Consider the following 17,815-nt stretch of genomic DNA (forward strand, 5'->3'; position numbering starts at 1 on the left):
TTTAACAATAATTATTACTTTAATTCAAACGTTGTAACATAATAATAATTACTCTAGTATCACGATAATTACTCAAATTATATGAACATTTTTATGTTAAAGGTTGTTTATATTTTATTTTAACACTATGTATATAATTATTTTAGATTTAGAATATTGACTCCAAATTTCCACTACTTGCTTCTTGATTAGTTCCTATTTACTATCAGTATCACACATCGTGATTTTATTACTAAAAAGATTAAATAACAAAATTTGTAAATATTTCCATATTTCACAAGATGATTGATAAATAACTTGATCTTAATAATCGTTATTCCCACTTTGATGGGGTGTGTTTTAATTAAAGAATATGAGAGAGGTTAAGGGTTCCATTCATGTAAAGTTTAGCATTTAGCTAATAATAATAATAATTGTGTTGTCTCCGTAGAGTATATTCTTCTTTCTTCTTTTTCTGTTAGAATAACAACTTTATGCGAAGACCTTGATATGTGATCTACCGAAAGTTATTCCCCTTTTAACGATATGTCGATAACTATAGGACCAAAGTTAATTAATATTCTTATTCATATTATATTCTAAGAAAATATACTTTAAACATGTGATTGACACTATAAGTAATACTTTTTTTTACTTCCGCTAGTTCTTAACAACTTTTAATTATGATTATTATATCGTAAATAACTGAAAAGCCTTATAAGTTGAAAAGTCGATGTAGTAATCCTTATTTTCATTTATTTCAATATTGTAAGTGTGCATTACAAGCAATTTGAATAGTCGCTAGACGATCCCTACGCGGCCGACCCTTTTGGAGGGAGTACTCGGAGTACTCAGAGAGTACTCGAACATGATAAATATAAAGAAAATTAATTTTTGGGTAATATATATATTTTAAATATCATAAGTTTACTAATATTTATAACAAAATAAGTGAATATCAATATAAATAAGAGAAATACATTTTTAATACTAAATTATTCTAAAAATTGTTAATCATTAATTAAAAAAATTGATATTCGTTATTTAATACTATAGAAATATGAATTATGTTGTATTTTTAAATCAAAATAGGCCAAAGTTAACCGACTAGATGTATTTCTGGCTGAAGTTAACCACCTTTGAACAATTTTTAGTAATTAGGCGGAGTTAAAGAAACTCTCCTCGGCACCATACCTTGTAGCGAGTAGTCGGAGAGTACTCAGGCTTGTAGACCTACCTTTACAACATTGATTACAAGATTTGATGAAGGTAGCAAAGACCCTCATGCATATTGCTATCGTGATCAGACTACTAACAAGTCCATCGCTTGGGTTCTTTAGAACCACAAGTTTTCTATTATAATTGAAAATTAAATTTGACATATCGACTCAACCAATTCACTTGAGAAACAAATTAGCCGGACATCATACTTCTTTCATGTACCGAACCTTCGGCTCAACCAACTCTCATCTTTCTAGTGCCCGCTTCAATTATAATAGGCATGCATTGGATAAACTTCACTAACGTGATTTTTAATTCTTCCAACTTTTATTTAGACACATCTCTTGGCTCCTTTTTAATTATCTCTTAGTTGTCTAGCTTAGTTTTCTTGTTTCAGTTTGGTCTACCTGACCTTTTTTCCAAGGTGGGCTAACTTAATGAACTTTCTTATCTCCTCAATTTGCTTTCTAGTTTATAACAATCGGTGTGTTCAGTGTCATTATGAAACTCATAATACTTTTTGCCGTCTCATGTATCTTGAGAGTTGTGAGTTTCTTGTACCTTCTACATTATGGTCATCAATATCAAATGTCTAGTTGTCTTCTTTCATAAATGATGGACCTTTAATCCGAATTTTGAGGACACATCACTTGTAATTGTTATAGGTGATTAAATTTATGTTGGTAAAGTTCAAGCCTCCACCGTGTTTTTTGGTACATTGTAGTACCATGGTTTCAATATTGAATATATAGAATATTTAGTTCAAATAAGAATATTTCTTATGACGTGTCAATATCCATTAGTTTCGTCATCTCACTAAATTGAAGCTAAAAGTCAAGAAAAATGATTGTTAGGGTTAAGAGTGTATGATTAAACTTTATGGCTAAAAAAGCCATTAATTCATTCATATAAAAACTTATGAAAATGTCTATTTCTTCTTGATTGGCCACAAATCACAAAAATTAATGATTATATATAAACTTCAAGATTTGGTGTGAAGCAAGTGATTCAATATGCCTTTGGTTGGAATTATCATTGTGTTGTTTTATAGACCTTGTATCTAGACATTGTGGCATAGAAATAGAAGTGTTGATTCATTCGATGATGCTCCACTATATATGCTATTATTGTTTATATCTACTCTTATGTGGTTGAGGAGTATATATGTGTGCTAACTGATGATTGACATGTATGGCGTGTATTGTACTATTGTATGCCATATGGGTGAGATATATCCTTGTCATGCTAGTCAATTTACTATTGTCATTACATAGTTCCACTGTCGGTATCATACAACCAGTAGATGCACTAGTTCGTGTGTGTTTTGTCATGTATCATTCATTAGTCATAAGTAACAACTATAATCATCTTGTATCTTCTAAAATATCATTTGTGGTACGTAGTGATCCCTTCTTGTGTCAAGGTATCAGTACGTATCAAAGACATTCATGGGAGGAGCATTCTTTCTACATGTCTTGTAGTTTGTCCAAACGTGTCTTGGCTTGTTCAGATATTGGGTCCCGCCAAATTAATATAAATCACTTCATCCTAGTTCATTTTATTTATATACTAGTTTGACGCCCACGGGTAATTGTTAAAAAATTTAAACTTTGACCATTAAGTGAAATACAGTCAACAAATTGAATATATATTGTGAATACAAGTACAATTAAATTAAAATTACATAACTAATATTACACAAATATGCTACAAATAGGTAAAAACTTCCTTTTACACTACATTTGTGATTGTATTAGCAGGTATATATTGTTTATCAAAAATCAAAATCTTTAGTTCATGTCTGCTTGTAACTCTTAATAAAGTAACATATAGGCCTGCTTATAACTCTTGAGGCCATATATAGTTTTCCGTGTGACAAAAAAGGTTCTCCAAGTACATATCAACTCTAGATAAATGATACTATCATCATCATCGTACTCACCATATTCTACCAATAGCAAAACTATGGTAGGGTCTGAGGAGGGTAAGATGTAGACAGTCTTACCTCTACCCCATAGGGATAGAGAGACTGCTTCCGGTGAGACCCCCGACTCGATAATAGTTTTGCATCAAGCCTTGGACATAAGGCACATAGCACTCAATCGTCGGTACACTGGCTGATCGGTGCATGCACCCTTGTCTTTCGGCTATCAACGCCACTACATGATGCCTGATTAACCTTTCGTCACTTTTAACGTTATTTTCACGAGATTAGTAAAATAACGTCAAAATTAGTGTAATTTCACTTTGCCCACCCGAGGGTTCACACGTATACTAATAAAAAAAATATTCATACACATAAAATATCATAGCTTTTAATCAATTGATATGATGTTATTTGAGAACATCTGCTTATGGTTATCCAAAAAAAACATGATTATCCCAAAAACAATATATGTGAACTTTGATGATATAATCATCCTTAGAATCAATTTGAAATTGATTAATCATGATAAATTTGTTGTCATTAATATTCTGTATATGACAAATTTTTAATTGACTTTATATTTTACAATTTCTAATTGTAGAATTAAGCAACATTAAAACCGAAAATTTAAATATAACAAAATGATTTGTTTATTTAATATGAATGTAATTGCCAGGAAAATGAAAAACACATACTAACATTAAAACCATGTTCAAATAATAGTGATTATTCTAAGTTAGAAGAATATTAGAAGATTTAAAGTTGCATAAAGTGAAGGTAGTGATTCTTGTTTATAATCGTTGAAAGTAGGGTTTTCACTTTACCCGTAACATGAAACACAACCCAAGAAAACCCGTACTGAACCCAAACTAACCCGACCCGAGAAAACTCGAACCCAATAAAATACTAACCCGAACCTAAACTAATTCGGGTTGGTTCTTGGGTCCGAATTCTAGGTTTCGGGTCAAACAAAAAACTTTTAGTTTTAAAATCATATGTATTTTTAGGCATAAAGGCTAAGTCTTAGCCGATGACGTTATCGGGATTTAGTCCAAGTCGATTGTTCTCATTCCACATATTATGAATTGAATGTTTATTGTTTATTATTTTGAATATAAACCATACTAAACACTTTAATTAACACTTCAAAATTCACTAACCGTCTCTTGTTATCCATATGGAGAATACTTATTATATGTAGTAATGGATTTAGTTTGAATAAGCCTATAATTTTAATGTCATATATTGAATGACTTAAAAGATAAAGACCATATATGATAATTGGTTGAAAAAAAGATGAGGAGAGCTATGGTATTGACAAGTAGGGGTGTTCTTCGGGTTCGTTTTTCGGGTTTCGGGTTTTTCGGGTCGGGTTATTCGTGTTTCAAAGTTTTAAATCTTGACCCAAAACCCAACCCGAATCTCTCACGGGTTTTTCGGGTTCGGGTAATTCGGGTTCGGGTTTTTTCAGGTTGGGTTAATCGGGTATCTTAGAAAACAAAATAAAAAGGGCAAAAAGTTTTAAAAAACCACAATGCTAAAATTAAGACAACATATTATTCTTTGTTCGTAAGCAAATAATCAAATAATAAACCAACATAACTTAATAAAACAAACTAAAAGAAGAGTAAAACTAACTTGAACCATAATCATCTTCAATCGGGCGTGATTTGGTTGTTCGGTTACGGTTGCTATTAGTAACAACCGAAAAACATAACTTAACAATAAAAAATCGATCTATAATAGTTTTAATAACGACAATCGATTAGGACCGAATTTTGATAATGTTAGTGGCTAAAACTAAGCCTATATACCTAAAAAATATATTTAATTTCAGAACTAAAAGTTTATTCGGGTTATTCGGGTTGACCTGAAACTTCTAAATCAAACCCGAGAACCAACCCGAATTACTTCGGTTCGGGTTCGGGTTAGTCTTTTCTCGGGTTTGGGTTTTTTGGGTCGGGTTAGTTCGAGTTCGGGTACGTGTTTTTTCGGGTTGGGTTTCGGGTTTCGGGTAAAAGTGACAACCCTATTGACAAGTGACAAAAATGGTAGTTTTTTATTAGAATATATAGATTCTGAGTAATCTTAAAAAAGAACACCTATATTTTTTTTAAAACAACGACTTTCTTGTATTTATGTTATCGCACTCTTCAAATTTGGAGAGTCATTTTGCCCCACTCAGGAAAGACTGTGTTGCCTTAACCGCGGCCCACGCAGGATTTAAACTTTGGCTTGGGCGTTCTCCCGGAAAAAATACCGCCGACTGCCACTTGACAGTCGTTGTGCCACCACAAAAGCAGAACTCTTGGCATAACAACAGTGGGACGAAAACTCGGGTGAGCTCAGGTTCGAATTGACAACATTTGTATAAGGTCTAGCTCAAATAATTCATTGTCAATATTCACCGAAAATAACACAAGTTAGAATCGAACATGAGTATATACCGAAGAACCCAAGCCTCCTATCACTAGGCAACAAATGGGGGATTAAAAAAAAGGAACACTTATATGTTTGGTATGGGGTAATGGAATGAACGAGGGAATGAGATGGACAAAGGAATGGAATGAACAAATGAATGAAATGAATCAATACTATTCCATTGTCTTGTTTGGTTACCACATAGGAATGAAATGAATCATCACATTATTATTATTTTTTAATTAAATAGTAATTTTTGTCAATTAATAAAACAATTATAAGATAATGCGATAGTAATAAAAGTATAATAACAATTATAATTTAATAAAATTTATACTATAATAAAATAACAATGATGATGATAAATAACAATAATAATAGTAGAAGTAATAATAATAACAAAAATAATAATTATTTTTATTATTAATTATTATTATTATTAATCATTTTCTATTTCATTTCATTCCTAGAAGAAATGAAAGAAAAACTACCTTTTTGTTAAGAAATAAAAAATGTTATATAAGAAAGGCATTTTTTAGGAATGATTTATTTCATTAATGAATGACAACCAAAGATGTTCTCCCGAATCATTTATTTAAGACCTATGATATAATTAGAAGAAAGTCATTAATGACCAAAATATTATTGTAATTTTTATTCAAAGAAATAATTCTGTAAAAAAATAATAAAGAAATACTATGTGAGTGAAAGGGTCACGTCAAGTCGTGATGTGTCGGCGACCAATGGCGGGAAAGGAGGTCGGTTGACGTGGACCCATCACAAAAAGTCGTTCTGCAAGTCCACGTGTCGGTCTGAGCCAGCTCATCGACAGCCCATTTCCTTATTTATTTATTCATCGTAATTATCATGATTCTGATTGGTTGGCTGGCAGGCACTCTGTCTCGTTTCGCCGCGTACCAAACGAATGCGTTTGACACTTAATTCCTCCTGGCCCCTTTTCTTTTTTATTTTGTTTTAAAGTTCTATTTTATACAAGTTAACCTTTGTGAAAAAAGAACGTATGTTATATAATAATTACACTAGCTAAATAAATTTGATCCACTCTTGTGTTGCATGTATCACTTCTGGTAGATTATGACAATGAATTATTTGAACTAGGTCATATGAGATTGTCAGTTCAAATTTCGAGTGTTACGCCAGGGGGTTTTAACCTTGTGGTTGCACAACAATTATCAAGTGACAGCCGGTGGCATAGTTTTCGAATAATGCCTAAGCCAAACTTTAAACCAAGTGTAGGCCCGATTAAGACAATATAGTCTAGGACAACAAGGACCTCCAATTTTGGAAATGTTGTGGCCTAAATACAAAAAAAGTCACTGTTCTAACAAAATTTATGGGAAAATCTCAAAATAACCATTTTTACCACACCATTTCTAACTGTAGCCATCTTTTTCACTTAATACTAAATATAGCTATCAAGAACCGTCGCCATCGCCGATTCTTCATCAAACACTCACAGAAGAGATCTGCCATCCGACAAAACTCATGGATGGGTAATATCTAGCCACGTGTCAACGTATAATGTCGGTCCTACCACAAGTATTTTAGTTTGAGTTGATGTTTTGGAAGGTTGAAGAAAAAGAAGTTTCATCTTTAGAGAGAGAGAGAATTCTGTCTAAACCATCTTCAGATTCGTCGGATCGACGAGTTTCGTCTGTTGGCGGTTGATGAAGAAATGTCTGATCCGATGATTTTAGGTGACTATTTTATAGTTTTTGTGAAAGTGATGACTAAAATTGAAAATATATAGATGGGTTAAAATTATTTCTAGAAGTTAATTGATTAGAAAAGTGATTAAAAATAGCTGTTGGCATTCTCATTCTATCGATATTTTATGTAAGTGAAAATTTTATAATTTAAGAAGTGGTTTAGGATGTTATGAGTGAATGATATAGAAAAATACAGCAATTTTTTAGTATATTTAAAAAGCTCGTATAACACCGTATAAAATTTTTGAAAATGGTTGTTTTTATTTTATTAATACAAGGTAACTCATTGATTTTAGCTGCTATCGATTGATCCAGATTGTTCAAAAAACAGAAAGGAGATGGTTGATGCTATTTGTATGGCGACTTGGTAGAAAGCCGTCTTTTGTATCATGTGACAAAATGGCTTATAGGATATGCATATCCAGATGTACTGGAATTGGGTCAATTCCCATGAGGTAAAGTGTTAAATTCTCATGATAGATGGATAAATAAAAAAAGGTAGGTTTAGAATGTGTGTTAACCATTGAAAAATAGGTAAATTATGATGTACTTCACGTGTTTAATTAAAATCTAATTGTTTACTGATCATTCCCTCTATATGTATCAATAAAAACCTTAGTGTCAATGATCCATAGTTTAAGTGGTTGAGATGAAATACTCAAATACTTCAATCTGAAAAGGTCTTTAATTCTAGTTTCATACGTGACATAAAAAAAATAGAGGGTTCCAGGTTAGACAAGAGAGTTTTTTCACATGTGGTAGGTTATTTTTAAATGTTGTCTCCCATACTCTGGAAATGAAGATAATCATGTTGGTGTTTGAAAAAAAAATCAATAAATAAGTTAATGAATTGTCAAGACAGCCAACTTCATATCTATATCCGTTGTATGTCATCTAAACCCGTCTAGCCCTTCACGAATACATTAAAAGGTTATTGTACTTTTCTACTGAATTCTAAACTAAAAAGTTCGCAAGTAATAATTAAATTCAAGGGCTTTTAAAAATTACAAATAATTATAATACTTTTATAACGATTTTGTAAGAATTTTTAAGAGTTTTGGTTTTTCTGACCTGAAAGTCAATTATGTATTACAATTTTATCATTATTAAACAAATTTGTAGTCGTTTTTATTAATCATAACCATCATCTTTTGGTTGTTGCCGACCTCAACTAACGAGTTGGTTGTTGACAGTCCCATTTTTAATGTTTTTGTTCCCAACGGTCCGCGACTAACAGAATCATAATGCAGTTACTTGCAGTCGCCGGAAAAAAACTTTTGGCCGGAAAAGTCACACTACCAAAAAACTCAACCTGAACACCACTACCACCAATTGACTCACACAAACCAGCCACCGTCACTTGAGCACCACCAACCGATTACAACGATGGTTCTAAAGTTTCGGTGGCCTCAATAATTGGGGTCTTTTACTAGAAAAGGGTGCCTAAAGGTCCGATCTAAGGTTACAAAAATGTTTGGGATGAAAATGTTGAGATTTCCAACAAAAAACTTTTTTCTGGCGACCTACAACTAACAGTGATAGAATTCTGTTAGTCGCAGATCATTGGGAGATAAAAAGTGGGATTCGTTATCAGCCAACTCGTTATTTGGGACCAGCAACGACCAAAAGATGATAGTTGATATTAATAAAATCAATACACCAATAAACTATAAATAGGGCTATTCAAAAAGCTCACGGCTCGAAGCTCAGGCTTGTGGCTTGCTCGATAAAACCTCGAATAAAACTAGCTAAAAAAACTTGATTTGAGACACAACCTGAGCTGACTTGGCTTATTTTTGTAACCGAGCCAAAATCGACCATGGTTCGGCTCGGGACATGGCTCGACTCGTAGGCTCGATCTTAAATGCATTTAGCTTCAAAATCAAGTTGAATCCTAGCTGAACTACATCGTTTAATTTCGAGCTCGAAACCACCCTGACTCGTCTCGTAAACAACCCTAACTATAATGCCTATTGTTGATGCCTCATGTCCTTATCCATGTCTTTCAGACATAATTTATTAGTGTCAATAAAACATGAAGAAGTTAAATACTTACGAATTGTGAATGAGCTAACAGTTTGTAAACTATTTGAGATTGACTTATCGAGCCTTAAACCCAACAAAGCTTACAAGAGATCGAGATCGAGCTTTGACTAGGTTCATGTGCCTATTACTTGTATAAATATAATAATTTTATTTTACACAACTATTATACAATTACATAATAAATATTTAAATTACGAGCTTTACAATCTACCTCATTTAAAATAACTGAGTTAAACTCAAGCTTAGACTCAATTGACATATCTATCTATAATATTTAGTCTGCTAATTGGCTCGAAATTTCTCTCTTACTCTATACTAGAACTCACTCAGCGTAGGTGACTTTTAGTATGCACGCAGGTGAATAGATTGAAGCAGCTGGCTTGAGAGAGAGATACATGGCATGATTTGAAGGGACTGGCATCCAAAGAAGATTTGTCATGATGTTATAATAAGCTACTTTATGTTATGTTTTAAAGACAAGTATTGAATGTTTTTAATAAATGGTTGACTTTTATTATTTCCGCGAAAGTTTTAATTAACTTTGATATTTAGAACTGTGTTTATGAGTAAATCAAACGCCAATGTAGAGCACCAGGATCGGGGCCTTACACGTCATATTATACACCGGAATCGACACTCATTTCCGCCAAGTCCAAAACGTGGTCGTTCCAAAAGACTTATCCGACCCGTATCTTCGAGAATGGGTCAAGTACACCGCGAATCCCGTCAAAAACGTCCCCGACGGGATTCAACCTGATTACTTCCGAGACCCGACCACTACATGGCTGGCAGACGACGGAAAATGGAGGATCATCATCATAAGTCAAAATAATGGGAACGGTATGGTTGTTTTGTACCAATCTGTGGATTTTGTAAACTGGACTATACACGAATCACCGCTTCATGAGATTGCTGGCATTGGGATGTTTGAATGCCCTGATTTCTTTCCGGTATTGATTGATAGCACCAATGGAGTCGATACAATTGTAACTAGCCCTAGAATAAAGCATGTCTTAAAGGTGGGATTCTTTGATCAAGCAACGGACCACTACATGATTGGGGATTACAATCTCGTGAAAGAGAAGTTTGTTTCTGGAAATAAACAAAGTTTGAGACTTGATCATGGTAAGTATTATGCTTCAAAATCCTTTATTGGCCCTATGAAAAACAAAAGGATCTTGATGGCTTGGGTAAACGAATCTGATTTTGATGCTGATCAAACTGCTAAAGGGTGGTCTGGACTTCAAGTAATCATTTTTAAACTTTGTATTGCTAATCATACATTTTTTTAATGAAATCATGAATACGCTAATATCGCCCTGCTTGCGGTGCGCGCATATAATGTATATATGTGTGAACCCTCTGGTGGGCAAAAGTGAAATTGCACTAATTTTGACGTTATTTTACTAATCTCGTGAAAATAATGTTAAAAGTGGTAGAAGGTTAATCAGGCATCATGTGATGGCGTTGATAGCCGAAAGACAAGGGTACATGCACAAATCGGCGGTGTCCCAATGGTTGACTGTTATGTGCCTTATGTCTAAGGCTTGATGCAAAAATACTATCGAGCTGGGGGTCTCACCGGACACAACCTCTATATTCCTAAAGGGTAGAGGTAAGGTTGTCTACATCTTACCCTCCTCAAACCCTACCATAGCTTTGCTATTGGTGGGATATACTACGACGACGAATACGCTAATATCATGCAATCATTTCCAAGGAGTATTTGGCTTGATAGAAACCAAAAGCAGCTCATACAATGGCCAATAGAGGAAATTGAATTGTTACATGAAAACAAAGCTACTTTACAAAATGAGAATCTTGAAGATGGATCATTACATGAAATTATAGGCATGAGTGCTTTAGAGGTTAGTCTTAACTATGTTTCATAGGTCCAATTATCTTTCTAGCTCTTGTATGTATGTCGTGTTTGTTATATGATAGGCGGATGTGAAGATATCATTCACACTAACTAATTTAGAAGAGGCTGATTGTCATGGACTGAAACCATTGCAAGGTATGGGACTTGTTCCATATCGGTTGTATGGGCAATTGATGTGGGGTTTATAAGCCAAATGGGTTCCCTCACCTATCAGACTAGTCTTTTGGGTTGAGTTCTTCTGTTTGGCTTGTAACATTGGTATCAGAGCCAACCTCGGAGTGGTGGCCTGGAGGAAGACAGCCGTGACCAACGAGGACTCGGAGTGGTGGCCTGGAGTGGGCCAGCCGTGACCATCGAGGACGTTGGCCCTTAAGGAGGGTGTATTGTTACATCAAAGAAAGATGGATGCATCAAAGAAAGGCAAATTCGGCCCATTTGGACTCTTACCTTATGCCCCCCATGACTTGACTGAACATGAACAAACTGCAATTTTCTTTCGTGTATTCCAAAATAATGGAAGATGCATTGTGCTAATGTGTAGCGATCAAAACTGATTAGCTTTTGCTTTCCATGACGACTTGACTCACTTTAAAATCTAGCTTCCACTAGTTTTTGCCTTGATATTTTTTTTCTCTCCAATTACTTAACGTGTTGAAAACCTTTTATGTTGCAGGTCTTGTACAAGAAATAGCCTTGATAAAACCACATTTGTTGACATTGGTCCTCAACAGCATGATATTTCACTTGGAACCTTGGTGGGTAATTAATGGGTAAACATTTCTTTTAAGGGTTTTGATTTTAAGCTCCAATGGAACACAGATAGATCACTCTATCGCCGAGAGCTTTGGAGGAGGAAAGACGTGCATCACAGCTAGGGTCTACCCATCATTAAGTGTTAAGAGACGAAGCCCATTTGTTTACATTTAACAACAAAGTGCATTCATCTCTGAGTTGAGTGCTTGGAGTATGAAGAAAGCTCAGATTATTGGGTGTGGAGATGTATAATCTGAAGAAGGTTGGTTCATCTCATTTAGGGTTATTACACTGGAAGGAGTTAATTTTACTGCTTAATTAATTACTTGATTTGAATAATCAAGTTTATGAACACTACATCATTAAGTAAAAATAAGCTTCCATGTTTATGTTGAGATTTGTATGTGTTTTAAAAAAGTTTTACAATGGAAACGAAAAATGAATATAAACATCTAAAAGCATCAACAAAGGTGTTAAAAGATGTACAAGCTTTATAAATGGTAGATCGAGTTGTTGTGAACAAAAAACCCGAGCATTTCCATCTACAAATCAATTCGGGTTTATTCTATAAAACAAATTTTAGAATAAAGAAAAAAATAAATGAAAACTAAAATTATCCACAAAAAGCAAATGCCGATGATTAACAACCCTGGATGAACAACTTTGAAATGTCAAATGACAATCATGGCTGGAATGCTGATTACAATAACAAAGGCACCAAACGAGTGATGAAAGATGAACCAATGAAGCCACTAATTTAAAGTGTTGATAATGAACCCCAAAATATCAATGTCTAGGCCCTAGCATTTGGATTGTTAGCTTTGGCATCGTCAAGAGCTATGGAGACGGAAGGACGTGGGGTTCACCCAACATTACCAATCAGAGACCAAGTCCTTTTGATAGCATCGTTGATCTATGAGCTGAGTGCTTGGTGTGTGAGGAAAGCTCATATTAACATCAAAGAAACTTATTACCTTAGGTAAGGATTGTCATCTACAATCTTATTTTGTTTATAAATAGTTTACTTTTAAAACCGCAAAATAATATATTTCTTGTAAGCCAGAATGGCATTCGACAAAATGGAATCAAAAGATCCCACGAGCTCATACAAGGTGCCACGGCAAAGCGTCCGATGTAAAAAACATACCATACGGTTTTAGAGAACACATCAAAGTGTTCCAATAATAGAAAAGACACTGTAAAGTGACCAAGTAAATGATAATACTTTAAATATAACTCGACACAACATGTTTGCAAAATGGTTTGTGTAGTGAAGAGTATATGATTTTTAGTAACAAGTGTAAAGAGCCCTAAGTGCAAAAAACACATCCATATATATTATAGATGTTTTAATATAAACATATCCTCCAAACAAAAACTGTGTGAATGTTTCTCTCTCTCAAGAAAATGTCACTTTTAGTGTTATTGAGGGGATATTTAAACAGCATGATCCCTATTCTAAAATCTATATAAAAAGTAATAATGAAGGGATGTTTTAATATAAACATATCCTTACATGGATTGAGCGTACTTGAAGCGGAGGTAGGCTTTAATGAAGGGATCTAACTCACCATCCATTACCGATACAATATCTGTCGTCTCATATCCTGTTCTTACATCTTTCACAAGCTTGTACGGATGGAACACATAGTTTCTAATTTGCTGCCCCCAATCCGCCTTTACCGCATCTCCACGTATCTGCTTAATTTCTGAAGCGCGTTGCTCTATCGCAATCAACATTAGTTTCGCTTTCAATCGGCTTAAAGCTTTGATCTTGTTTGCTAGCTGAGACCTTTCTTCTGCACAATGTTAAAAAAATATATTATAAAGGGGCAAGAGAGATGCAAGAAAATCAATAATTCAAGATTTCATAATACGTGAAAAGGAAATTTATGCATGGTTCAGGTTGATCTATAAATTGTGTTGACCTTGGTTTTAAAAAGCATGAGGCGTTAGGGTCTCCCGAGCTGAGGTGAGAGCCGAAGACGCACACGGGATTAACCCAAATTGCAGGCTTTTTCTTTTGACGTTATTTTACTAATCTCGTTAAAATAACGTTAAAAGTGGCGGAGGTTAATCAGGCATCATGTGGTGGCGTTGATAGCCGAAAGACAAGAGTATATGCACCAATCGGCGGTGTCCCGCTGGTTGAATGTTATGTGCCTTATGTCCAAGACTTGATGCAAAACTACTATCGAGCCGGAGGTCTCACCGCAAGCAGCCTCACTATTCCTAAAGGGTAGAGGTAAGGTTGTCGACAACTTACCCTCCTCAGACCCTACCATAGCTTTGCTATTGGTGGGATATACTAAGTACGATGATGATGATGCAGGCTCTATCTTACAACTAAGGTAATTAATTACAAAGAACAATCCTTATTTGAAACATTATTACATTTTCAGTCCTTTCCACCAACCAGCATTACCTTTCTGTTAATGGGGTGTGAAATGACCAAACTGCCCTTGCATCACGTATGTGAGGCGCTACGCATTTTTATGATGACCAAAGAATACTTGTTTGCTCATTTCACACCCCCATTAACGAAAAAAGTTAGCGTCATATTTTTGTGAAAAAGAATTTCATAGTTAAAAAACAATATTTAAATATATAACAATTATATTTCAGTTGAAAGGACCGAAAATGCTACACCTTTTGAAATAAATGTTCTTTGTATTTACCTTAGTTATATGACAAAACCTGCAATTTGGGATAGACCTACAGGACAGAAAATGTAATTTACTCTATATAAACGTTTTTATACTTTGTACAACCTCATGATTAAATATAATCAAACCTCTTTAGACGATTAAATACTTTGTACAACCTAAAAAGCTATATTTACAACCTCATGATACACAAACATGTACAAGAGGCGTTTCTATGCAAGCGCCTCGAGGCTCTTGACCTACGCCTCGTTTACACCTGTCACCTCATGTGGTTAGAAGCACAAGACCGATGCCTCATCCCACCCTCCCCAGACCCTGCTTAAGCTTTGCTATTGGTGGGATTTTTACTAGGTATGTTTGTTGTTTTTGTTTTTATATATTTTATAAAATAAGCAATGTGTCGATTATGATTACAAAAATAACGACGATAATAGACAAAATAGATTATTTAACATTAAATCTTTCCAAAACAGATGATACTTTATAAGTAAAACCAAAAGAAATTTGACCTCAAAGTGGAATTACCCATATCTTAATTTCAAGTCTTTTACCAATAAACAGGTCAAGAATGATTAGGGTTATTTTTATCCAAAAGAATAAATGGCTCATGTTAAAGGATTTAACAAAGAAAACAATGTTTAATAAAAAGACAAATCAGTACCGGTACAACGAACGGTTACTCCGGTTGGAATATGGGTTATCCGAACAGCGGTTTCAACTTTATTAACATTCTGACCACCGCTCCCGCCGGCTCTTGAAAACCCTATTTGCAGGTCTTCTTCTGGTATATCAACATTTAATGAATCATCTGGAAGAAGAGGCATCACTTCAACACCACAAAAACTTGTCTGCATCAACAAACACAAACTCCCAACTTATTGGAGGGTATTTTAGACATTTGATTAATAACACTAGTCAACAAAAGTCAATACCTGACGAAGACCTTTCGCATTAAAAGGAGACTGTCTAACGATTCGATGCGTCCCCTTTTCACCACTCAAATATCCAAACGCGTATCGACCCTCGACCTCTATTGTAGCTGATTTGATCCCGGCTTCTTCTCCCATTGACTTTTCAACCACTCGTATTTTGTATTTTTGTCTCTCTCCCCATCTTACAAACATTCTTAGAAGCATATCAGCCCAGTCCTGCACTGAATATTATCAAATAACTTTGCATAAAAATATCCAAATTTATAAAAGAGTTAAATAGGGTTTTAGTCAAATGTAGTTTGACCCAAATCATTTATTTCAAAAGTTCTAATTTGGCCTTATCAGTCGATTAGATTTCTGGCTTCGATTGAGAAGAATTGAAACTAATGGATGAAAAAGCCAAACTAGAACTTTTGGACTAATTACTAAAAGACCAAATCACATGAACGACAACCGTTTTTAATTCTAAGAAAAAATTAAATACATAATTGGTCCCTGTGGTTTTACAAAATAACAGGTATCAGGTTTGGAATCCGTTGGTTTCAAATTGTAACATGTTTGGGGTCCAACACTAAGTTTGTTAAAAATTCTGTTTAATTTTTATAAATGAGAATTTCACCCTGGTAACTAAGTACATAAATAAATTTTTACCGTAAAAAATCGCAAAAAATGGAAAACAAACTAATGGCTATTAAAATTAAGAGTTAATTATACAAGTAGTGCTAGTCTGCTAGACACCAAATATGTAACTAAAGTAAAACATATGGACTACTTAGATAATTAGTTAAAAGGGCAAAACTGTCACTTTTAGATATTAACAGAACTTTTTACATAGGTTAGTGATAGACCCTAAACATGTTTCAAATGGAAAACCATGGATTCACAACAAATTACTTTTCAAAGTTAGACCCCAAACCTTTTACTTGTGTCAAACCACAAGGATTATTTATTTGACTAACACGCATTAAAAAAAAAAACATCTGCAGTAGTCCATTCTAGTTTGCAAAACAATAGCGGGTGTATAAATGTTTATGAGCTGTCACAGTTAGATGTTTTAAGTATCCTCACAAATTAAGAACTATGAAAATGTGATATCATTCATGGCAATTGCTGATGATGATATATGAAGATGAAATGATAAGTGGAGGTTTTCTTAATTACCTGTGCATCGGTACTACCAGCACCAGCAGTTATATTAATAACAGCACCTTCTTTGTCATACGGGCCTGACAAAAGCTGACTCAGCTCGAATTTATCCAACGCCTTACTCAACTCTTTGACAATAGCGGCAGCCTCTTCAAGAAGTGCAGTATCAGTTGAGTCCATCTCTTCTGTTAGGTTGACTATTGTTTCTGCATCACCAACCTGAACAAATCAAAGTTAAATATCAGTGTACCAACTAGTAAAGGCGGCAACTTTGAAGCGTTTAAAAGTGAAACCTGGGTTTGAAAGTCGTTGAGAAGATTTATCTTATCTTTAACATCTGTGAGAGCCATAAGGGTTTGTTGAGCGGATGCGCGGTCATCCCAAAAAGAATCAGTTGATGCTTCTTTTTCTAATTTAGCAACTTGTTCTGCTAATTGGTCTAGATTAGCAGAAGCCCTGATTTCTTGAACACGACTCGAGATTGCCTCCACCTCTTTCCGTAAACTAAAAAAATCTGTTTTTTTCAAATTTTAAACATTAACATGGTATGGTGTACACGCCGGATAGTAAATGTATGAATGATTACCTTGCATTGCCCATACACTTGTTTCAGCGGGTGTTACGAATAAAGCTGAAGTAAGTAATATTGTTTATGATTGATTAGTGAATTAGCACAGTTTCTATATAATAATAATAATAATAATAATAATAATAATAATCCTTGGAATTAAAGTAATTAGGGTGGTAACTGGAGGTACCTTTGGAAGGCTTGGAGAGAGAGATGGGTGGAGAATGTAAAGCGAGGAGGTTGTGAAATGTTAGGGTTTGGGTTTTATATGCAATCGGTTTAGGTGTCAAGTATGGCTTAAAGCCAGCAGCAGCCGGTGAAAGTGAAACGAAGCAGTTATGGACAACACTTTCCATAACAAGATATAGCTCGGAGGATACTATTAAAAAACCCCCCAAATAAAATCATTAGTTACAAAAAGCCTATTATAACTATGCACCTTAAGCTGATCAAAACAAATTATGCTTACCTTCAATTAAGAACAGTGGTGGACGCGGAAGAGTTCTTTTTGGAAATTGAAAATAATCTTATCCTAATTGGCCTC

General features: G+C 34.4%; 1 protein-coding gene and 1 pseudogene across 2 annotated transcripts; one reads left to right on the top strand and one right to left on the bottom strand.

Annotated features, from left to right (window-relative positions):
- Positions 1-6,291: 6,291 nt before the first annotated feature.
- LOC143533180 (beta-fructofuranosidase, insoluble isoenzyme CWINV3-like) lies at positions 6,292-12,211 on the top strand (annotated as a pseudogene). Its single transcript, XR_013135307.1, has 7 exons — positions 6,292-6,306; positions 9,912-10,566; positions 11,029-11,192; positions 11,269-11,352; positions 11,608-11,755; positions 11,876-11,961; positions 12,026-12,211. The product of XR_013135307.1 is annotated as a beta-fructofuranosidase, insoluble isoenzyme CWINV3-like (transcript).
- Positions 12,212-13,329: 1,118 nt separating this feature from the next.
- Positions 13,330-17,469, bottom strand: LOC143533189 (peptide chain release factor PrfB1, chloroplastic-like). The gene is made up of 7 exons (XM_077028042.1): positions 17,462-17,469; positions 17,290-17,334; positions 16,997-17,217; positions 16,719-16,922; positions 15,558-15,773; positions 15,287-15,473; positions 13,330-13,758 (listed from the first exon to the last, which is right to left on the bottom strand). Exons 2-7 carry the CDS (start codon positions 17,294-17,296, stop codon positions 13,472-13,474), a joined length of 1,122 nt encoding a protein of 373 aa, XP_076884157.1. The 5' UTR covers positions 17,297-17,334; positions 17,462-17,469; the 3' UTR covers positions 13,330-13,471.
- Between the last annotated feature and the right edge of the window lie 346 nt (positions 17,470-17,815).

The sequence above is a fragment of the Bidens hawaiensis genome, unplaced genomic scaffold (assembly GCF_021521415.1).
Source record: "Bidens hawaiensis isolate Kalapana, Puna unplaced genomic scaffold, B.hawaiensis_p1.1 tig00009623_1, whole genome shotgun sequence".
Classification (NCBI taxonomy): domain Eukaryota; kingdom Viridiplantae; phylum Streptophyta; class Magnoliopsida; order Asterales; family Asteraceae; genus Bidens; species Bidens hawaiensis.